Source organism: Nomascus leucogenys, chromosome 24 (assembly GCF_006542625.1).
Source record: "Nomascus leucogenys isolate Asia chromosome 24, Asia_NLE_v1, whole genome shotgun sequence".
Lineage (NCBI taxonomy): Eukaryota > Metazoa > Chordata > Mammalia > Primates > Hylobatidae > Nomascus > Nomascus leucogenys.
The window spans coordinates 20,717,424-20,736,018 of record NC_044404.1 but is presented as its reverse complement, the minus strand read 5'-3'; the positions used below and the strand labels follow the sequence as shown (position 1 = coordinate 20,736,018).

Below are 18,595 nucleotides of genomic sequence, written 5' to 3'. Positions count from 1 at the left end.
GAATTTGGAAACCTGGTCAACTCATGGGGCAGAGTTGCCTGTTTGCCTGGGGCCTACTCTGAATTGTTGTGTGAGAGAAAAAGAGAATTCCACCATGTTTGCATCACTGCATCTTGGAATCTGTTTGTTATAGTAGCATAACCTATGCCTAATACAGACATTCGTGCTGAAGGTGAGATGCAACTTGAACAAAAAAAATCTAAAGTATGTAACATTGGCTTAGTGGTTGAGCAACGCAAAGGAGAAAACACAGATGAGGCAAGATGGCCAGATGGTGACTCCTCCTAGTCTGTTATTTGGTAAAGCTCCACCTGCAATAACCCGGAAGGCAGGCCATGGCACCCACCACTGAAATTTCTCTCCCTGGCAATGGGAATCAGCCCTGTGGCAAAGATGTGATGTCTCATCTGCCCACACAGCCTGTTGTTTCAGGCACCACAATAGCCAGCATTAAGATGGGGCAGCAGGGATGGGCCAGGCATGGGAGCCAGTTAGGAAAATGCGAGAGTTGGCCGGGCGCGGTGGCTCACGCTTGTAATCCCAGCACTTTTGGAGGCCGAGGCAGGCGGATCACGAGGTCAGGAGATCGAGACCACGGTGAAACCCTGTCTCTACTAAAAATACAAAAAATTAGCTGGGCGTGGTGGCGGGCGCCTGTAGTCCCAGCTACTTGGAGAGGCTGAGGCAGGAGAATGGCGTGATCCCGGGAGGCAGAGCTTGCAGTGAGCTGAGACTGTGCCACTGCACTCCAGCCTGAGTGACAGAGCAAGACTCCATCTCAAAAAAAAAAAAAAAAAAAAAAAAGAAAATGTGAGAGTTGGTAGGCTTCAGAACCATGTCCAGAAGGGATCTCTGGATGTGGCATTTCTGTATGGAAATAATTGGAAGCAAATCGATCAGGGTGTTTCTAACTTTTTGATATAATTGGATTGCCAAAGAAGCCACAAGTCTGGTCTATAAAAACCCCTGATGAGGCTGGGCATGATGGCTCAAGTCTGTAATCCCAGCACTTTGGGAGGCCGAGGTGGGCGGATCACAAGGTCAGGAGTTTGAGATCAGCCTGGCCAATATGGCGAAACCCTGTCTACTAAAAATACAAAAATTAGCCTGGCATGGTGGCAGGCACCTGTAGTCCCAGCTACTCAGGAGTCTGAGGCAGGAGAATCGCTTGAACCTGGGAGGCGGAGGTTGCAGTAAGCCGAGATCATGCCACTGCGCTCCAGCCTGGGCGACAGAGCGCGACTCCATCTCAAAACACAACAACAAAAAAAACCCATGAGGTGGGTGTGATGCTGTGTGTCAGTTTGAACATGCAGATGAGGACAGAACTCTAGGGATGGTGGGACATCTAGACAGAAGGAATCTGATCTCCAGGACAACTTTGCAGGACAGAGAAACACATCTCCTATGCTGTGGACTCCAGCCCATCCCTGGTCTGTTAGATGAGGGAAATAAGCCACCATCTTGTTTGAGTCACTGTATTCTTATTTATTTCATCAACTTAGCCTCCCCTCCCCTCCTCTCCCCTCCTCTCCCCTCCCCTCCCCTCCCCTCCCCTCCCCTCCCCTCCCCTCCCCTCCTTTCTCCTCCTCTCCCCTCTCCTTTCTTTTTGACAGGATCTTACTCTGTTGCCCAGGCTGGTGTGCAGTGGCATGATCATAGCTCACCGTAACCTCAAAGTCCTGGGCTCCACTGATCTTTTCATCCTAACCTCCCAAGTAGTTGGGACCTCAGGTGTACATCACCGCACCTGGCTAATTTTTTGTATTTTTTTGTAGAGATGGGGTTGCCCAGGCCAGTCTCAAACTCTTGGGCTCAAGTGATCCACCTACCTTGGCCTCTCAAGGTGCTGGGATTATAGGTGTGAGCCACGGTGCCCAGCCTACACCTCCTTTTCTAAGTCCAAGTCTTCATTGTGATTATGCAGTATTTTGTTCCCTGTTGATCACATTTGGGAATTATTTGGTCATTATCTTCTTGTATATTTTTCCTCACATATTTTCCAGTCCCTTCATTATTTACGTTGGCATGTTAGGAGTGATTAGTCATTTAACTCATTGTTCTCAGGATCACAGGCATTCATGTCCAGAGTTGACGGATGTCATTAGACACTACTGGGTGCCACAGCTGCAGGTCCCTTGTTGGGGTGAGGGTGAATGTGGTCACAGTGGTGCACGGGATGGCTGTATGGTGTTAGGTGGGGGCTGGTTTGGAATTCTACTTTGGGGAAGAAAACAGGCGTGTATACTGAGCACCAAAGGGTAGACTATAGTGAGCATCTACTGTTTTGACAACTTAGCACCTCTTACTTTTTTTCCCCTGAGGAATGGCCCTTACTTTATACCCCAGCATGTAGTTCAAATGGGAGCTGGCATCTTGTCTCCTATGACCTTGCTATGGGCTTAAAGATGAGCACCTGACTCAAACTGGCCAATCAGAGTTCATCTCTGTGTGGGAACTTCAGTTTCTCTCTGAGACACTGAGTGTGGGCCGCCATGTTTCCCTTCATTATGGAAGAGACCAATGAGAGAGACTGAAATGGACACTCAGAAGAATGGATGAGAGATGAGAGATGGAAAGAAAGGAGTCTGTCCAGTGCCAGTTGCCCCTGAGGTCTGGCTACACTCCAGCTCTTCCCACGGTTTAGTTTAGGAACCAATACATCCTCCTTTTGTCTAAAATAGTTCATGTGTATTTTTATCATTTGAAACCATACAGGGATCAGTTAATACAGTTGGAATATGGGGCAGGGAACAATCAGTAAGTTGCAACCCTGAGAGCTTTTGTTTATTTAAATGTTAGTTATTATAGCTGAGATAACTGGCCCCTTATTGCTCAGTCTCTCTGCTGAGTCAATGAAAGTTGAATGTATAAATGAATAATGCCTCTTGCTCCCCACCTTGTCTCCCCAGCCAGGTTCCTGATCCTCACCTGAAATGACTTTCTTTTTCTTCTCTTTTCTTTTCTTTTTTTTTTTTGAGACAGAGTCTCACTCTGTCACCCAGGCTGGAGTGTAGTGGCATGATCTCAGCTCACTGCAATCTCCACCTCCTGGGTTCAAGTGATTCTCATCTCAGCCTCCCTAATAGCTGGGATTACAGGTGTGCATCACCATGCCTGGCTAATTTTTTAATTTTTAGTGAAGATGGGGTTTCACCATGTTGTCCAGGCTGGTCTCGAACTCCTGACCTCAAGTGATCCGCCCAGCTCAGCCTCCCAAAATCTTGGGATTACAGATGTGAGCCAAGATGCCCAGCCCCTGAAAATGACTTTCTTTAAACACCACTCTCACCTGCCATATCTGCTCACCACTCCCACCTTCACTGACATCCCTACACTTGGTTTCTGCCTCTCTCCCAGATTACAGTCTCTGCCAGCCTCACTCCCAGCCTAGTGACACTCCCAGCCTAGTGACTCTCCCAGTCCCGCCCTTCCAGCTTCCCTGCCCCATCCCTGACTAAAGTCTGACACTTTTCCCATCAAAAGTGATGCATGCAGATCTTGGGTTTTGCTGACACGCCGTTAAAGCACATTTCCATACTTGCAGAAGACCCAGTCTCTCAGGATGGTCACATGTGTCTGCACTGGAAGTTCAGAAAGGCCTCAGAGAGAGAAATCTTCCTTTACTTTGTGTAAAACATGTCAATAGGCCAGTTAATGAGAGAGAAAGATGGTTGTGGCAGGGGGCACACTCACATGCCCCACTACTCAAACAGCACCCTGTAGAAAGAGGTTCCATTAGGTTTCATTCTGCCCTGGGACTCTTTGCCCAACTGGCTCTGAGACTTGGGGAAAGGGACTGAACCTCTTTGAGGCTCACTGGCTTCATTTGTAAAATGCTAATGATAGAATCTCCCTCATAGTCCTCTTGTGAGAATAAATTGAGATCACTCGTGTAAAGCATTTAACACAAAGCCTGGCACAGAGGAAATGGTCAGCAGCTGTTAGCTGCTGCTGTTATCAATTGCATACAAATCAAGGCTTTGGTGGCGGGAGGGCTATGTGACCCTCTGCGCCTTCTTGACAAGGTATGACAGTGGACCTGTCCCTGTCCTTCAGGCACTTTGAAATCCTTTATTTTTATTTTTTTTTTATTTTATTATTTTATTTTTGAGATGGAGTCTCGCTCTGTCGCCCAGGCTGGAGTGCAGTGGTACAATTTTGGCTCACTGCAACCTCTGCCTCGTGGATTCAGGAGATTCTCCTGCCTCAGCCTCCCCAGTAGCTAGGACTACAGGTGCATGCCACCATGCCCAGCTAATTTTTGTATTTTTGGTAGAGATGGGGTTTCACCATAATGGTCAGGCTGGTCTTGAACTCCTGACCTTGTGATCCACCCGCCTCAGCCTCCCAAAGTGCTGGGATTACAGGTGTGAGCCACCACACCTGGCTTGAAATCCTTCTTATGACTACAAGGTCATATGTGATCTGGTGCCAAGGTCATATGTGATCTGGTGCCGAGGTCATATGTGATCTGGTGCCGAGGTCATATGTGATCTGGTGCGGAGGTCATATGTGATCTCTTGGCCCACATCTCCTTTTGTACTCTAGACCTGTTGTCCTTCCAGCTGCTCCCCTCAGGGCACCAAGTATGCTCCTGCCACAGGGCCTTTGCACAGGCTGTTCCCACTGCCTGGAACTCTCTTTCCCTTTTGTGCACTATTCACCTTACTCAGGGCTCTGCTCAAATGTCACCTTCTCAGAGACACTTTCTCCGATCACCTATCTAAAACGGCTTCCTCCCACCACTGCCTCCAACTCTATCCATTTCTCCTGCTTTAATTTTCTTCATAGCACTTAACAGTCTCCTGAAATAAATGTCTTTATTATCTAATTCCTCCTATTATATTACAAACTTTCTGAGGCCAGAGATTTTGTCTCTAGCATGCGCTGTGGTATGTCCTGGGCCTGGAACAGTGAAGCCATGGGGCTCTCAGTTTCCCTTATGGATTGAATGTTTGTGTCTCCCTAAAATTCTTCTGTTGAAGCCCTAACCCTCAACCCGATACTATTAGGAGGCGGGGCATTTGGGAGATAACCAGGTTTAGATTAGGTCGTGAGGGAGCAGCCCTCATGATGGGATTAGTGCTATTATAAGAAGAGGAAGAGACTCTTGAACTCTCTCTCTCTCCATCATGTCAGAGCTTAGTGAGAAAATGGCCAAGTCAGAAAGAGGGCCCTCACCAAGAACTGAATCTTGGACTTCCCAGCCTCCAGAACTGTGAGAAATAAATGTCTGCGGTTTAAACCACTAGTCTATGGTATTTTGTTATAGCAGTCTGTTTTAGTCCATTTTGTGCTGCTGTAATGTAATATCCCAGACTGGGTAATTTATAAAGGACAGAAATTTATTTGTCATAATTCTGAAGGCTTGGAAGTCCAAGGTCAAGCTGCTGGCAAGTTGGTGTCTAGTGAGGACCCAGTCTCAGCTTCCAAGATGGCACCCTGAACATTGCATCCTCCGGAGGGGAGGAATACTATTCCTCATGTGGCAGGAGAGTGAAAGAGAGAGAATCCACACTGTAAGCCCTTTTTATAGCAGTATTAGTCCACTCACGGGAGCAGAGCCCTCATGACCTAAACACCTCTTATTAGGCCCTACCTCCCAACACTGTTGCATTGGCAATTAAACATAGCGAGACCCTGTCTCTAAAAATGTATATAAATAAATAAATTTGAAAAGAGAAGCCCTCCAAAGTATGCTTTGCATTTTGGAGGGGGCAAACCTTCAAACCACAGCATGGCCTGAGCTGAGATGGCTAACCATTATTGAAAGAGTGGAATTTTCCGCTTCAGTGCTAGATGCTTAAGATGCAGAGGAATAACTGTATTTGGAGCCTCTGACAAATTCAAGTAATTTCCTTGAATTTTCTAGCTCAAAAAAAAAGGCAAATAAAAAAAAAAAAAAAGAGGAAGGAAGACTTTGCCCACGTACTGCATCCTGAAATGCTGCGCAATTTTGTTTTGCTTCTCTACGCCCAGAAAGCAGGCTGTCTTCTGACCAGGCAAACCAATTCTGTTTCTGCTATTGCCTTTGCTTACTTCAAAACGTACATGAGAGAGATTGGGACGGTGCTAAGTTAGAAATCCATAATGATAAGATTGGATCAAATAACACGACGATCATAGTGCCAGTATTACTAATTGCTTTCTTTTACTGGACACTCATCTGCCAGGCACTCTGTGGAGCGCTTTACCTGCATGAGGTCAGTTAATCCTTTTAACTGTTGGGTAAGGTAAATACTATTAGAACACCATTTTACAGAAGGTAAAAGTGGAGGCTGGTGGCAGGAGGCCAAAACATGCATCCTGGCAGCTGTGAGATATGATGGACTCTTCTTTTTTTTTTTTTTTTTTGAGACGGAGTCTCGCTCTGTCGCCCGGCCTGGAGCGCAGTGTCACGATCCTGGCTCACTGCAAGCTCTGCCTCCCGGGTTCATGCCATTCTCCTGCCTCAGCCTCCCAAGTAGCTGTGATTGCACACCACACCTGGCTAATTTTTTTTGTATTTTTATTAGAGACGGGGTTTCACCATGTTAGCCAGGATGGTCTCGATCTCCTGACCTCATGATCCACCCACCTCGGCCTCCCAAAGTGCTGGGGTTACAGACGTGAGCCACTGCGCCCGGCCGGACTCTTCTTATTCTCTATGGCCTTGCAGGAAGGAAGGCCATGTTTTGAGGTGGTTTGGTGCTTAAGGCAGGGCTGCGGTCAGATGTTATTAAGACATCAGCAAGACTGAGTGTGGTGACTCACGCCTGTAATCCCAGTACTTTTGGAGGCTGAGGTGGGTGGATTGTTTGAGTCCAGGAGTTCGAGACTAGCCTGGGCAACATGTCAAAACCCAGTCTCTACAGAAAATTTTAAAAATTAGCTAGGCATGGTGGTGCATGCCTGTAATCTCAGCTACTTGGGAGGCTAAGGTGGGAGGATCGCCTGAGCTGGGCAAGTCGAGGCTGCAGTGAGCTAAGATTGTGCCAGTGAACTCCAGACTGGGCAACAGAGTGAGATCCTGTTTCAAAAAAAAAAAAAAAAAGACATCAACAGGGAAAGAAGTTCACAATGAGGCTATTTGGTCCTAGCCACCCAGAGAAAAGAATAATTCCAGAAAGCACTGCACCCACTCTCTTTTCTGAGGGATCTTAACAAGATTAAAGCAGTATTTCTCACACTCAAGCAAGTGGGCATCAGAATGTTTTGGAGGGCTTCTCTTTTTAAATTTATTTATTTTTATATTTTTTAGAGACAGGGTCTTGTTATTAGTTGCCCAGTTGGAATTTGAACTCCTGGACTCAAGCAATCCTCCTGCCTTAGCCTCCTGAGTAGAGGGCTTCTTAAAACACACTTCTTAGCCTCCTGAGTAGAGGGCTTCTTAAAACACACTTCTAAGCCTCTTTCCTGGAATTTCTGATTCAATAGGTCTGGGCTGGGTTGGAGCTCAAAAATTTCAAATTTTCACAAGTTCCCAGGAGCTGCTGAGGCTGCAGGTCTGGGACCATGTTTGAGAATCACATGAGGAATGTTCTGTCCATATACTTGAAGAAATATGACACTCTCTTCATGTTCCTAACCTCCTCCCACTGCAAATGCACCATTTCAGGTATGAATTATATTCTAACTCAGCTAGTTAGTCGAGGGACTATAGTAAAGCTCGCCTATGTAATGAGCCACTTTTTTTTTTTTTCCGAGATGGAGTTTCACTCTTGTTACCCAGGCTGGAGTGCAATGGTGCGATCTCGGCTCACTGCAACCTCCGCCTCCCGGGTTCAAGCGATTCTCCTGCCTCAGCCTCCTGAGCAGCTGGGATTACAGGTGCCTGCCACCATGCCTGGCTAATTTTCATATTTTTAATAGAGACGAGGTTTCACCATATTGGCCAGGCTGGTCTTGAGCTCCAGGCCTCAGGTGATCCACCCACCTCAGCCTCCCAAAGTGCTGAGTGAGATTACAGGTATGAGCCACCATGCCTGGCCTTTTTTTTTTTTTTTTTTTTTTTTGAGAGAGAGTCTTGCTCTGTTGCCTGGGCTGGGCTAGAGTGCAGTGGCGTGATCACGGCTTACTGCAACCTCCACCACCAGGGCTCAAGCCATCCTTCTGCCTCAGCCTCCCGAGTAGCTGGGACTCAAGTCATGTGCCACCACGCCCAGCTAACTTCTGTATTTTTTGTAGAGATGGGGTTTCACCCTGTTGCCCAGGCTGGTCACAAAATGAGCCACTTTTGAGTGACAGTGGAGAGGACTAACTGAAGTTCCTTGGCAGGGGGAAACAGCAGGAAACGGGGCGTGATGGGAGCTGGGCTGTGAGCTGAAGACCCAGGTTAGAGAAGCTTGCTCTTACCTAGACCGGAGGTGCTGCGGTGTTGGGGAGATGGGGCCTGGGGTCCATCAGCTGCTGAAGAGAGGGGCTGGTGTCAGGCACCAAGAAATGCTTCTAGGAAAATGCATCCAGGCAGAGAAAGGGAGCCCAGGGACGGAATCAGAACAGCAGGGGCTGGTTTAAGGGAAAATGGAAGACTCAGGTTTAAGAATTAAGCCAAGGAAAGCTGGATTCAGTGGTTAATTAACCAAGGCATCCTCAAGTGTCTTCTGAAATGTGGTGTGTTCCTCTCAGAATTCACCCCAGCTGGTCGAGTAAAGTGGCTTTTTCCCTAAATAGCAGATGGAGAGGAAAGGAGGAGGAAAGAGGGAGAGAGACCACTGTCCTAAGGTCATGAGCTGAAGAAGATAAACCCTCCCATCCCTTGGGTTGTGCCAGCAGAGTTGGCAGAAACTACAGCCAAGGAGTCTTGTGTCTGGGCACCATCCTGGGACCCTTTCTGGCACTGTCATGGTCTCATCGCCAGATGCATACTCCCCATGAGCCCAGGGACACCTCGTGCAGTGCCCCCAGGGTTACAGGTGGTCCTTCTCTTCCCTGCCCATCACCCACCCGGCGCTGCAAGAACACTGGCTGAGCCTCCGCCATGTGCAAGGCCCGGAGCTGACTCCGTTTCCGCGGACCATTTTCTTTGCTTTCTTTCTTTTCTTTTATCTTTCTTTCTTTCTTTTATCTTTCTTTCTTTCTTTTCTTTTATCTTTCTTTCTTTCTTTTCTTTTCTTTTTTTTTTTTTTGAGATGGTGTCTCACTCTGTCGCCCAGGCTGGTGTGCAGTGATGTGATCTCGGCTCACTGCAACCTCCACTTCCCAGTTTCAAGCTATTCTCCTGCTTCAGCCTCCTGAATAGCTGGGATTACAGGTACCCGCCACCATGCCTGGCTAATTTTTTGTATTTTTAGTAGAGATGGGGTTTTACCATGTTGGCCAGGCTGGTCTCGAACTCCTGATCTCAGGTGATCCCCCCCAGCTCGGCCTCCAAAAGCGCTGGGATTACAGGCATGAGTCACCGCGCCTGGCCCATTTTCTTTGCTTTGTCAATCCTCCTTTTGTGCCATCTCCACTCTCATCTTTGTGTCCTCACTTTTTTTTTCCCTTAGCAGCTCTTTCCTCACCAGTGAGCTCCTCTTTCTGTACCTCTCCCTCGGCTCTCCCCACAAGCAGTCACGAATGTCACCAGCCCGAGGTGCATCATGAAAACCTAATTGCTGTAGTTGTTAATTACCATCCTGGGTGGCCCATCTGTGAGGGGCACAAGGTCCTGGCCAGGGTTGGGAGTAACAGAGAGAAAATGATTATTATTATGAAGTCTTGATAGCGAGGCTGTCTTTGCAGCCAGGCCTGCTTTTGAATTGGATGGGACACCAGCTGCCTTGGAGGGGGAAGCCTTCACCAGTGCTCGTCTTGTGTTTAGCTGGAGAAAGTCAGAGACCTGGGCAGACCTGTTCTGCCATAAGCTGTAAACTCACAGTGTCTAAACTCAGCTGTGCCATTTCTGCCTCCTGATCAGCTCTGCTTCACCCCATGATGCCACACCAGGCTTCCTCTGCGTGTCCAGGTGCCCGTTGCTCCAAGCCCCAACTTACTGCATCCACTCCCTATTCTGCACCTGGCCCCACTTCCTACTTCAGTAAGGAGATCCAGGGATTCTGATAAACACCTTCCATTTGTCCCCCTTCCTTCTCAGCACAAATCTCTCTGCTCCCTTCCCTATCCCCACTCTGCAGCAAGGGGTGGCAGAAAGAGCACGAATCAGATAAAACAGCCTCAGGTATCCCCAGGCTTTGATAAAATGTGCGTGCATTGGTTATTGGTTTGGTCTGCTCAGCTCTCCCCACCCCTTCTTGTGGTAATAGACCTACCCACTCCCCACTGAGGGAATATTTTGAATTAGCTGGCCAATCACACTACATGACAACAGTGATTAGCCCAGGGATGTGCCTGTAATTGGAGATGGACCAACTGGACTTCTTTTTTTTTGAGACGGAGTCTTGCTCTGTTGCCCAGGCTGGAGTGCAGTGGCATGATCTCGGCTCACTGCAAGCTCCACCCCCTGGGTCCACGCCATTCTCCTGCCTCAGCCTCCCGGGTAGCTGGGAATATAGGTGCCCACCACTACGCCCGGCTAATTTTCTGTATATTTAGTAGAGACGGGGTTTCACCGTGTTAGCCAGGATGGTCTCGATCTCCTGACCTCGTGATCCACCCGCCTTGGCCTCCCAAAGTGCTGGGATTACAGGCGTGAGCTACCACACCTGGCCCCAACTGGACTTCTTATTTGGAATTTTTCCATGTAGAGTTGGTGGGGAAGAGTTCTATCCTCTCTGGTTTTAGGCTGTATGAATGATAAACAGACCAGGTGCAGTGGCTCATGCCTGTAATCCCAGTACTTTGGGAGGCCAAGGTAGGAGGATAATTTGAGGCCAGGAGTTTGAGACCAATCTGGGCAATGTAGGAAGACCTCATCTCTATAAAAATAAAAAAATTAGCTGGGCATGGTGGTACATACCTGTAGTCCCAGCTACTTGGGAGGCTAAGACAGGAGGATCGCTTGAACTCAGGGGTTTGAGACTGCAGTGAACTAGGCTTGCGCCACTGCACTTTCAGTCTGGGCGGCAGAGAGAGACCCTGCCTCTAAAACAAAAACAAAAAAAAGAATGGAAACCAGAGACTGCTTGCACTCATGTTCCCTGAGGCCCAGAAAAAGCCTACCTGCAGGACAAGAGAAAGAGACCAGCACCCAGGAGGATAAAGAAGGACGTGGTGATGTTCGTGTTCCTGGGTCCAGCTGCCCTGAGACAAGCGCTACCCTTGCCCACTCTGGTTCTGGTTGCTTTCTGACATTGACCACAGGAAGTACTCTGATTAATACACGTGAAACTCATTGTCCCCCATCATGAGGTGGCTGTGAGATTACAGGAGGTCAACTAAATGAAGTCCTTAGTGAGTTCACTCCATTGTAGCTTCGAATACTGCTGCTGGTCCCTGCCCAGCACATCCCCAGCACACAGTCCAGCCATGCCTTCAATGCCTCACCTCAGTCAGTGCCTCATCATTCACCTGGGCCACCTGGCTGGCAATGCTAAAGCCATGTGCCTTTACTTTATTTCTCGTTTTATTTTTTGTTTTTTGGGACAGGGTCTCATTCTGTCACCCAGCTGATGTACAGTGGTGTGATTACAGCTCACTGCAGCCTCGAACTCCTGGGGCTCAAGTGATCCCTCCACTTTAGCTTCCCAAGTATCTGGGACCACAGGTGCACGCCACCACATCCAGCTCATTTTTGTACTTTTTGTAGAGACGACGTCTTGCCATGTTGTCCAGGCTGGTCTGGAACTCCTGGACTCAAGGGATCCTCCAGCCTCATCCTCCCAAAGCACTGGGATTACTGGCATGAGCCATTGCACCCAGCCTTTATTTGTAACACTGGTCATGCCAGGCCTGGTCCATGTGTCCCACACAATATCTCTCGGATCATTCCTTTTTCTTCATTCTACCCGTCCCATTCCTAGTACAAGCCTTTCATTCATGTGTTCAACAAACCTTACAGAGGTCCAGTGATAGGCCAGGAAATGTGCTGACACTGCGGACAGATCAGTGAGTGGAGCAGATACTGTACCCTGACACTGTTCCTCTGTCCCCGCCCTTGCTGAGCACCTGTCACACTAAATGTCATCACACACCACTTTTATGTTACTCTTCTTCTTAATAACATTCCTTGGCTCCTTACTTCCTACCTCTTCAAATCTTGGTGTCTCTGGCCTCCAAAAGTCTTCCACAATCTGCCTCCAGATAATAAGAATAATGATAGCATTAACAGTGGTTGCAGAAGCAGCTATCATTTGTGACACTCTTATTACGAGGCAGAAAATGCGCTGAATGCTTTATAAGCATTTACTCATTTAAAGCCTCACAACCAGGGGTGAAATTCTACATACTCAGCACAGGCACCAACCGATCAGAGTGAATGCTGCCTGCCATGCTGTGCCGTGCCAGGCATACCAGCATACCAGCTGAATCTGGTTCTGTTCACAGTCATCCTGAAAGGTGGGTTTTATGATCCCTGGCTTAAGACGTGTGAGCTGGCTGGGTGCGGTGGCTCACGCCTGTAATCCCAGCACTTTGGGAGGCTGAGGCGGGTGGGTCACCTCAGAGTTCGAGACCAGATTAGCCAACATGATGAAACCCCGTCTCTACTAAAAATACAATAATTAGCCGGGTGTGTAGCAGGTGCCTGTAATCCCAGCTACTCTGAGGCTGAGGCAGGAGAATCGCTTGAACCTGGGTGGGGGATTGCAGTGAGCCGAGATCGCACCACTGCACTCCAGCCTGGGTGACAGAGTGAGATTCCATCTTAAAAAAAATTAAAAAATAAAAATAAATAATAAATAAATAAAAAAAATGTGTGAGCTGACACTCAGAAAGGTGAAGGGCCTCACCCAGAGTCACACAGTTGATAAACACCAGCCTTACAACCCAGGAACTTCTGACTCCGAAGTCTCCATTTTACTCTCTAAATCCCCATCACACAACCCTTTCTCTGGTGACACCAGGTCTTTCCCTGCAATGCAAACGGGCCACAGTCCTGTTTATCTCCTCCATTCCTTCCTTCCGCAACCATTGGATGAGGCTCGCACCTTCAGTCATCACCTGTGCAATATGAGGGGACTGCCATGGGGGCAGGGATTGTGTCATCCCTGTTCACTGTGATATCCCCAGCACCTGGCACCTTACCTGGCACAGAGTTGATGTTCAGCAAATATCTGTTGAATGATCAGTATGAGGGTGACAAAGCCGTGGACTTCACTGAAAGGAGCTCCCAGGTGTCACTTATGAGTGAAAGTGTGCCTCCTTTATTGTGGGGTTTTTTTTTTTTTTTGAGACGGAGTCTCGCTCTGTCGCCGAGGCTGGAGTGCAGTGGCACGATCTCGGCTCACTGCAAGCTCTGCCGCCCAGGTTCACGCCATTCTCCTGCCTCAGCCTCCCGAATAGCTGGGACTACAGGCGCCCGCCACCACGCCCGGCTAAATTTTTTTGTATTTTTAGTAGAGATGGAGTTTCACCGTGTTAGCCAGGATGATCTTGATCTCCTGACATCGTGATCCGCCCCTCTGCCTCCCAAAGTGCTGGGATTACAGGCATAAGCCACCACGCCTGGCTATTGTGGGTTTTAAAACAAGAAAGGACCAGAGCATTTTGGCATGGGGGTCCCCTGGCTCTGGAGGCATGATGAGGCTGTCTGACCTCATTCTGGTCCAAGAAGAACACCAGTTCCAGTGTTGGAAAGCATGGATGGAAGGCAGTCACGCTGGCCCCACAGGCCAGGAAATGCTGTGGCCCAACATGCTGAGGCCCCATCACTGCCACCTGCCCCACCATCCCTCTTCCTTCTGCTTCTCCAAACGTACTCATCTCATTCATTCATCCAATCAGTCACTCAACAGTTATCGAGTGCCTATTCTGAGCCAGGCAGGTGCTACATCACAGCATGAGAAAGTCAATGGTACAAAGATTCAAGACACAGCCCCTGCCCTCTGCAGCAAAAAGTCCCAAGGGAGGGGCAGGTACATAAGTGGACATTGATGACACCATGTGATAAGCACGGCAGGAGGGGTCAGTGCGGGTGCCGGGGGATTGTAGGAGGGCCCTTTCTGTGCCATCTGGAAAGGACGTGGAGGTTTTCTTTTTTTTTTTTTTTTTTTTTTTTTTTTTTTTTGAGACGGAGTCTGGCTCTGTCGCCCAGGCTGGAGTGCAGTGGCGCAATCTCGGCTCACTGCAAGCTCCACCTCCCGGGTTCACGCCATTCTCCTGCCTCAGCCTCTCCGAGTAGCTGGGACTACAGGCACCCGCCACCAAGCCCGGCTAATTTTTTGTATTTTTAGTAGAGACGGAGTTTCACCGTGGTCTCGAACTCCTGACCTCGTGATTCGCCCGCCTCGGCCTCCCAAAGTGCTGGGATTACAAGCGTGAGCCACCGCGCCCGGCCGACGTGGAGGTTTTCGAAAGAATCAAGTGCTGATTCCACATTCAAGATTCTGTAATGTTACGAGTTGCAATGGTGTTTGCAGTGGTGGTGAATGTTTGTTGTTTGTGGTGGTGGTTAATGTTTAATATTCACCTCAGCCACCAAAACAGGTCTGAATTTCAACACAATACACAGAGATCCTTCACTCCCCACAGAGCAACAGCTTTTGGAGTCAGGGGAACTCTGGGTTCCAATCCCAGCTCTGTGATTTCGAGCTCTGAAACTTTCCAAACCTGTTTCCTTCTCTGCCTCTCAGGGTTGCAGGGGTTAAATGGATAGCATTAATCGCCTTCCTTTCACAGGCTGTTGGCACTCAATCAAACCTGCTTCTCCCGCTGAAAGATGTGTAAGACCCAGGCAAGTCACGCCCGACAGAACCTCAACAGACACGGAATAATACCAAGGGGTACCTCCACACCATGTCCCCCACTGCCCTGAAGGAGAATGCCTCTAAGCTTAGCAAAAACAAGTTTGGATTTTTGTTCACATGAACTTTTCTACAAAAGCAATAAATCAAAGAAAAGAGTTTAGGAACAGATTAGAGCAGACTCAGACGGGCTGATCAGGTTCCCTTACCCGCCCCCGCCCCGCAGGGCGCTGCTCACTGCTGGACTCTGAAACCCCAGCTGGCTTTTCTCCTCCAAGATTCTCCAAGGACCACCCCCGACAAACACGTCACCACCCTGGCCAGCATTGAGCACAGTGGGTGGAAGGAAGAGAGCAGGGCTTTGGGGAACCTCCGGCCCAGGAACCACCAGTGCCCCGTGTGACCTTGGGCAAGTCATGTCACCTCTCGGGACCTTGGTAGTTCCATCTAAAGATGAGCATTAACACCTAGGTCAGTGGGCGGGAGGTGTGGACTCAGTGCTGTGGAAGCCTCAGTAAGGTGCCTGACATATCCGAGGCTGGGAAAGCAGGACCCCTCTCCCTGCCTGGACCCCTCTCCCTGCCTGGACCCCTCTCCCTGCCTGGACCCCTCTCCCTGCCTGCATCCCAGGACGGTTGATGTTTTTGATTTACGGCCTCCCCTTCCTGCCTCCCTTCCAACTTCCTTCCTCATCCCAGTCCTCCAAGCATTGAAAGACCCTGGATTTAAGCCACATTTGAGCGCGGTCTGGGGCAGTCGGCAGGGTAGGAACATTCCAGCGGAGACTGGGGGAAGAAGGGACAGAGCCGCGCTCTTGCCACTGCCTGTGCCTCTGCGCCTCTTCCTGTACATCCTCCTCTGACCCACCACCCAGGCTGCTGGGCTGGGGGACCCTGGGGTGCCCGCCTTTACCTTTGAAGATTCTCCCCTCCTGGGTGAGCAGGGCAGCTCCCACGGGAAAGTGACTGTAGGGGCAGTAGGCTGACTTCTTGGCCTCCTGGGAGCAAAGCAGCAGCTGCTGGACACACTCAGGCTTCAGGGTGCAGGCGGGACGCTTCTGGGCCATGTTAGTACCCCAGGCAGGCAGCAGAGCAGCGGAAACAGGAGCTCCGGCCAGCCTGGGCTGGGGCCCCAGACACGATTGCAGCTCCTCCCCCTGGGTGTGTCCCTGCAGCCAGACCGCAGGCTCTCAGGTACGCAGCTTTCAGGATGCAGGGTCTAGGAGAGGAGCCTCCCACGGTTTGGACTCTGCAGGTGTGGTGTAAGATGGTGCCTGTGTGTGCTTCACACTCTCCCTTAGGAACTACTCTCACTGGTGGTCACACTGAGGGGTGGGTCAGAAGGCGGTGCCACGCTACTGGAAGGGGAAGCTACTGGGTGGGTCAGTGTGAGATCTCAAAGGTCCAAGCTCCAAGGGCTGACAGTCCTCACTTTGTTAAATCACTTTTTCTCTCCTTCACTGAGGGAAGGAATGAGGCTGAAAGGGCAGGGCTGGGGCAGCCACTGTGGCATCCCGAGGCAGGAGGCATGAACAAGCTGCAGTACGACTGAGAACTTCTTTATTTTCATCCATTTTCCTTCCAACTTCTCTTTGCCCCAGCCCAGAATTAAAAAGTATCTCAGCTGCTGGGTGCGGTGGCTCACTTTAGGAGGCTGAGGCAGGAAGACTGCTTGAGCCCAGGAGTTTGAGAACAGCCTTGGCAATATGGCAAAACCCTGTCTCTACAAAAAATACAAAAATTAGCTGGGCATGGTGGCATGTGCCTGTAGTCCTAGCTACTTGGGAAGCTGAGGTGGCAGGATGGCTTGAACCCAGGAGGCAAAGGCTGCAGTGAGCTGAGATTGCACCACTGCATTCCAGCCTAGGTGACAGAGAGCCAGACCCCGTCTCCAAAAAAAAAAAAAAAAAAAAAAAGTATCTCAATTGGAGGGTGGAGTTAAACATTGAGATTATTTACTCGGGCCCCCTCATTGTTTTGTTGGCAAAATAGATATTGGTGTTGGTGGTAAAGAAATGTGTTTGCATCCTGGTTCTACTACTTTACATGTGTACAAGCTTTGGCAGGTCACTTGACCTCCCTGAGCCACAGTTTCCTCATGTCAAGAGCAGAGATAGTAATAATCCCTGTTCTAGATCCTGAGACTGTAGCAGAGCTCCAGCTTTGGAGTTTAGTTTGAATTCCATTCCTGCCATTTATTAGTCATATGACTTTGGGAAGGTCACACACAATCTCCCTAAGCCTCAGTGTCCTCATCTGCAAAATGGGTGCACTAACATGATTTCACTTCCAGAGTTGTCATGAGGATTGAATGAGATAATGCATGTACAATGGGTGTGGCTGGAGAGTCTGGTGACGTTATGATATGAACACCCTTTGTGACTCCACACAAACTGGGTTATTGTCAGTAAGTGACTCAGCCAAGATCACACAGGGCAGAACTCCAGCTAGAGTGGCCAAAGTCATCCAACTGTTTCCACACCCCTGGTCAGCAGGAGAGTTTGGATGGGGAATGGGGAAGGGGCAGGGGGAAAGGCAGGGGAAAGGAGGAGAAAACAAGGCAGCATCTCGTGTCCTGCATGCTGGCATCTCTGTGACCCAGACTTGGAGCTCTCAGCCATATGTGGACATTGCAGACACCCAGCTGGGCCACTGAAGAGTTGGGTAAAGTTTGCTTCCTTTCCTCCTTGCCTCCCCGCCCTTCAGATCCCCTCCCCTCCCACTGCATCCAGCCCTCAGAGAGGCAGCCTGTTCCCTCCTGCTGGGGCACTTTCCTCCTGTCTCTATACCTTTGGCATCTAGAGCGGTTTCCTGGATCTCAGAGGGCCAAGGATGTCTCAGGACACTGTGCCCACTCAACGTGGGAATAATTCTAAAGCTTTTTGGGGCCAAGAATAATTATAACTGGGAAAAGAGTTGTAATGCCCTGCTGGCCTGCCAGGCCTGTCAGAGACCTCAATAAGTCATCCCATTTCTGTCCCCTGCCCTGTCTCAGTCTGCCCCACCCAGCCCTGCCCAGGTCTGGGACCGGACTTCAGGACTCCTTGACTCCACAGTGCTAGGAGAACCTGGATGACCTCCCGAGCTAATTATGGCCTTTGGCACCTTCAAAGCTCTTTACCTGCACGTGGTCATACGTGAGGACAGCGCTCATTCCAGACCCAGCTGTATGGAGTGTGGGTGCTAGTGGTGGCTCTAGAATTCCTTTTTCTTTTTTGAGACAGAGTCTCACTCTGTTGCCTAGGCTGGAATGCCGTGGTACAATCTCGGCTCACTTCAACCTCCACCTCCTGGGTTCAAGCAATTCTTGTGCCTCACCCTCCCAAGTAGCTGGGATTACAGGTGTGTGCCACCATGCCCAGGTAATTTTTTTGTATTTTTACTAGAGATGGGGTTTTGCTGTGTTGGCCAGGCTGGTCTCAAATTCCTGGCCTCATGTGATCTGCCCGCCTTGGCCTCCCAAAGTCCTGGGATAACAGGCGTGAGCCACAGCACCTGGCCTAGAATTCCTAATGGAAAGGGTTTGGGGTGGTCATCTGGTTGGAAGGAGAAAGTGGGTTTGGAAACTTGCTTAGAGCTAAGTTACAGATCAATAATATGAACAGCACTTTCTAAACATGCTTTTATTTTCACTTTATGTAAAACTAAGAAAAGTTGGCTGGTTGCAGTGGCTCACACCTGTAATCCCAGTGCTTTGGGATGCCAGGGTGAGAGGATAACTTGAGATCAGGAGTTTGAGACCAGCCTGGACAACATAGCAAGACACTATCTCAAAAAAAAAATCTGCTGGGCATGTTGGTGTGCACCTGTAATCCTAGCTTCTCAGGAAAC

The 18,595-nt window shown here is 49.4% G+C and overlaps 1 protein-coding gene across 1 annotated transcript in view; it reads right to left on the bottom strand.

The window, feature by feature from the left end:
* Positions 1-16,001, bottom strand: part of CDA (cytidine deaminase) — a 31,220-nt gene extending 15,219 nt beyond the window's left edge. The window contains exon 1 of the mRNA XM_003271559.3: positions 15,678-16,001. Coding sequence (XP_003271607.1) covers positions 15,678-15,831 — 154 coding nt within the window. The 5' untranslated portion in view covers positions 15,832-16,001. The remainder of the gene's footprint in view (positions 1-15,677) is intronic.
* Positions 16,002-18,595: the final 2,594 nt, after the last annotated feature.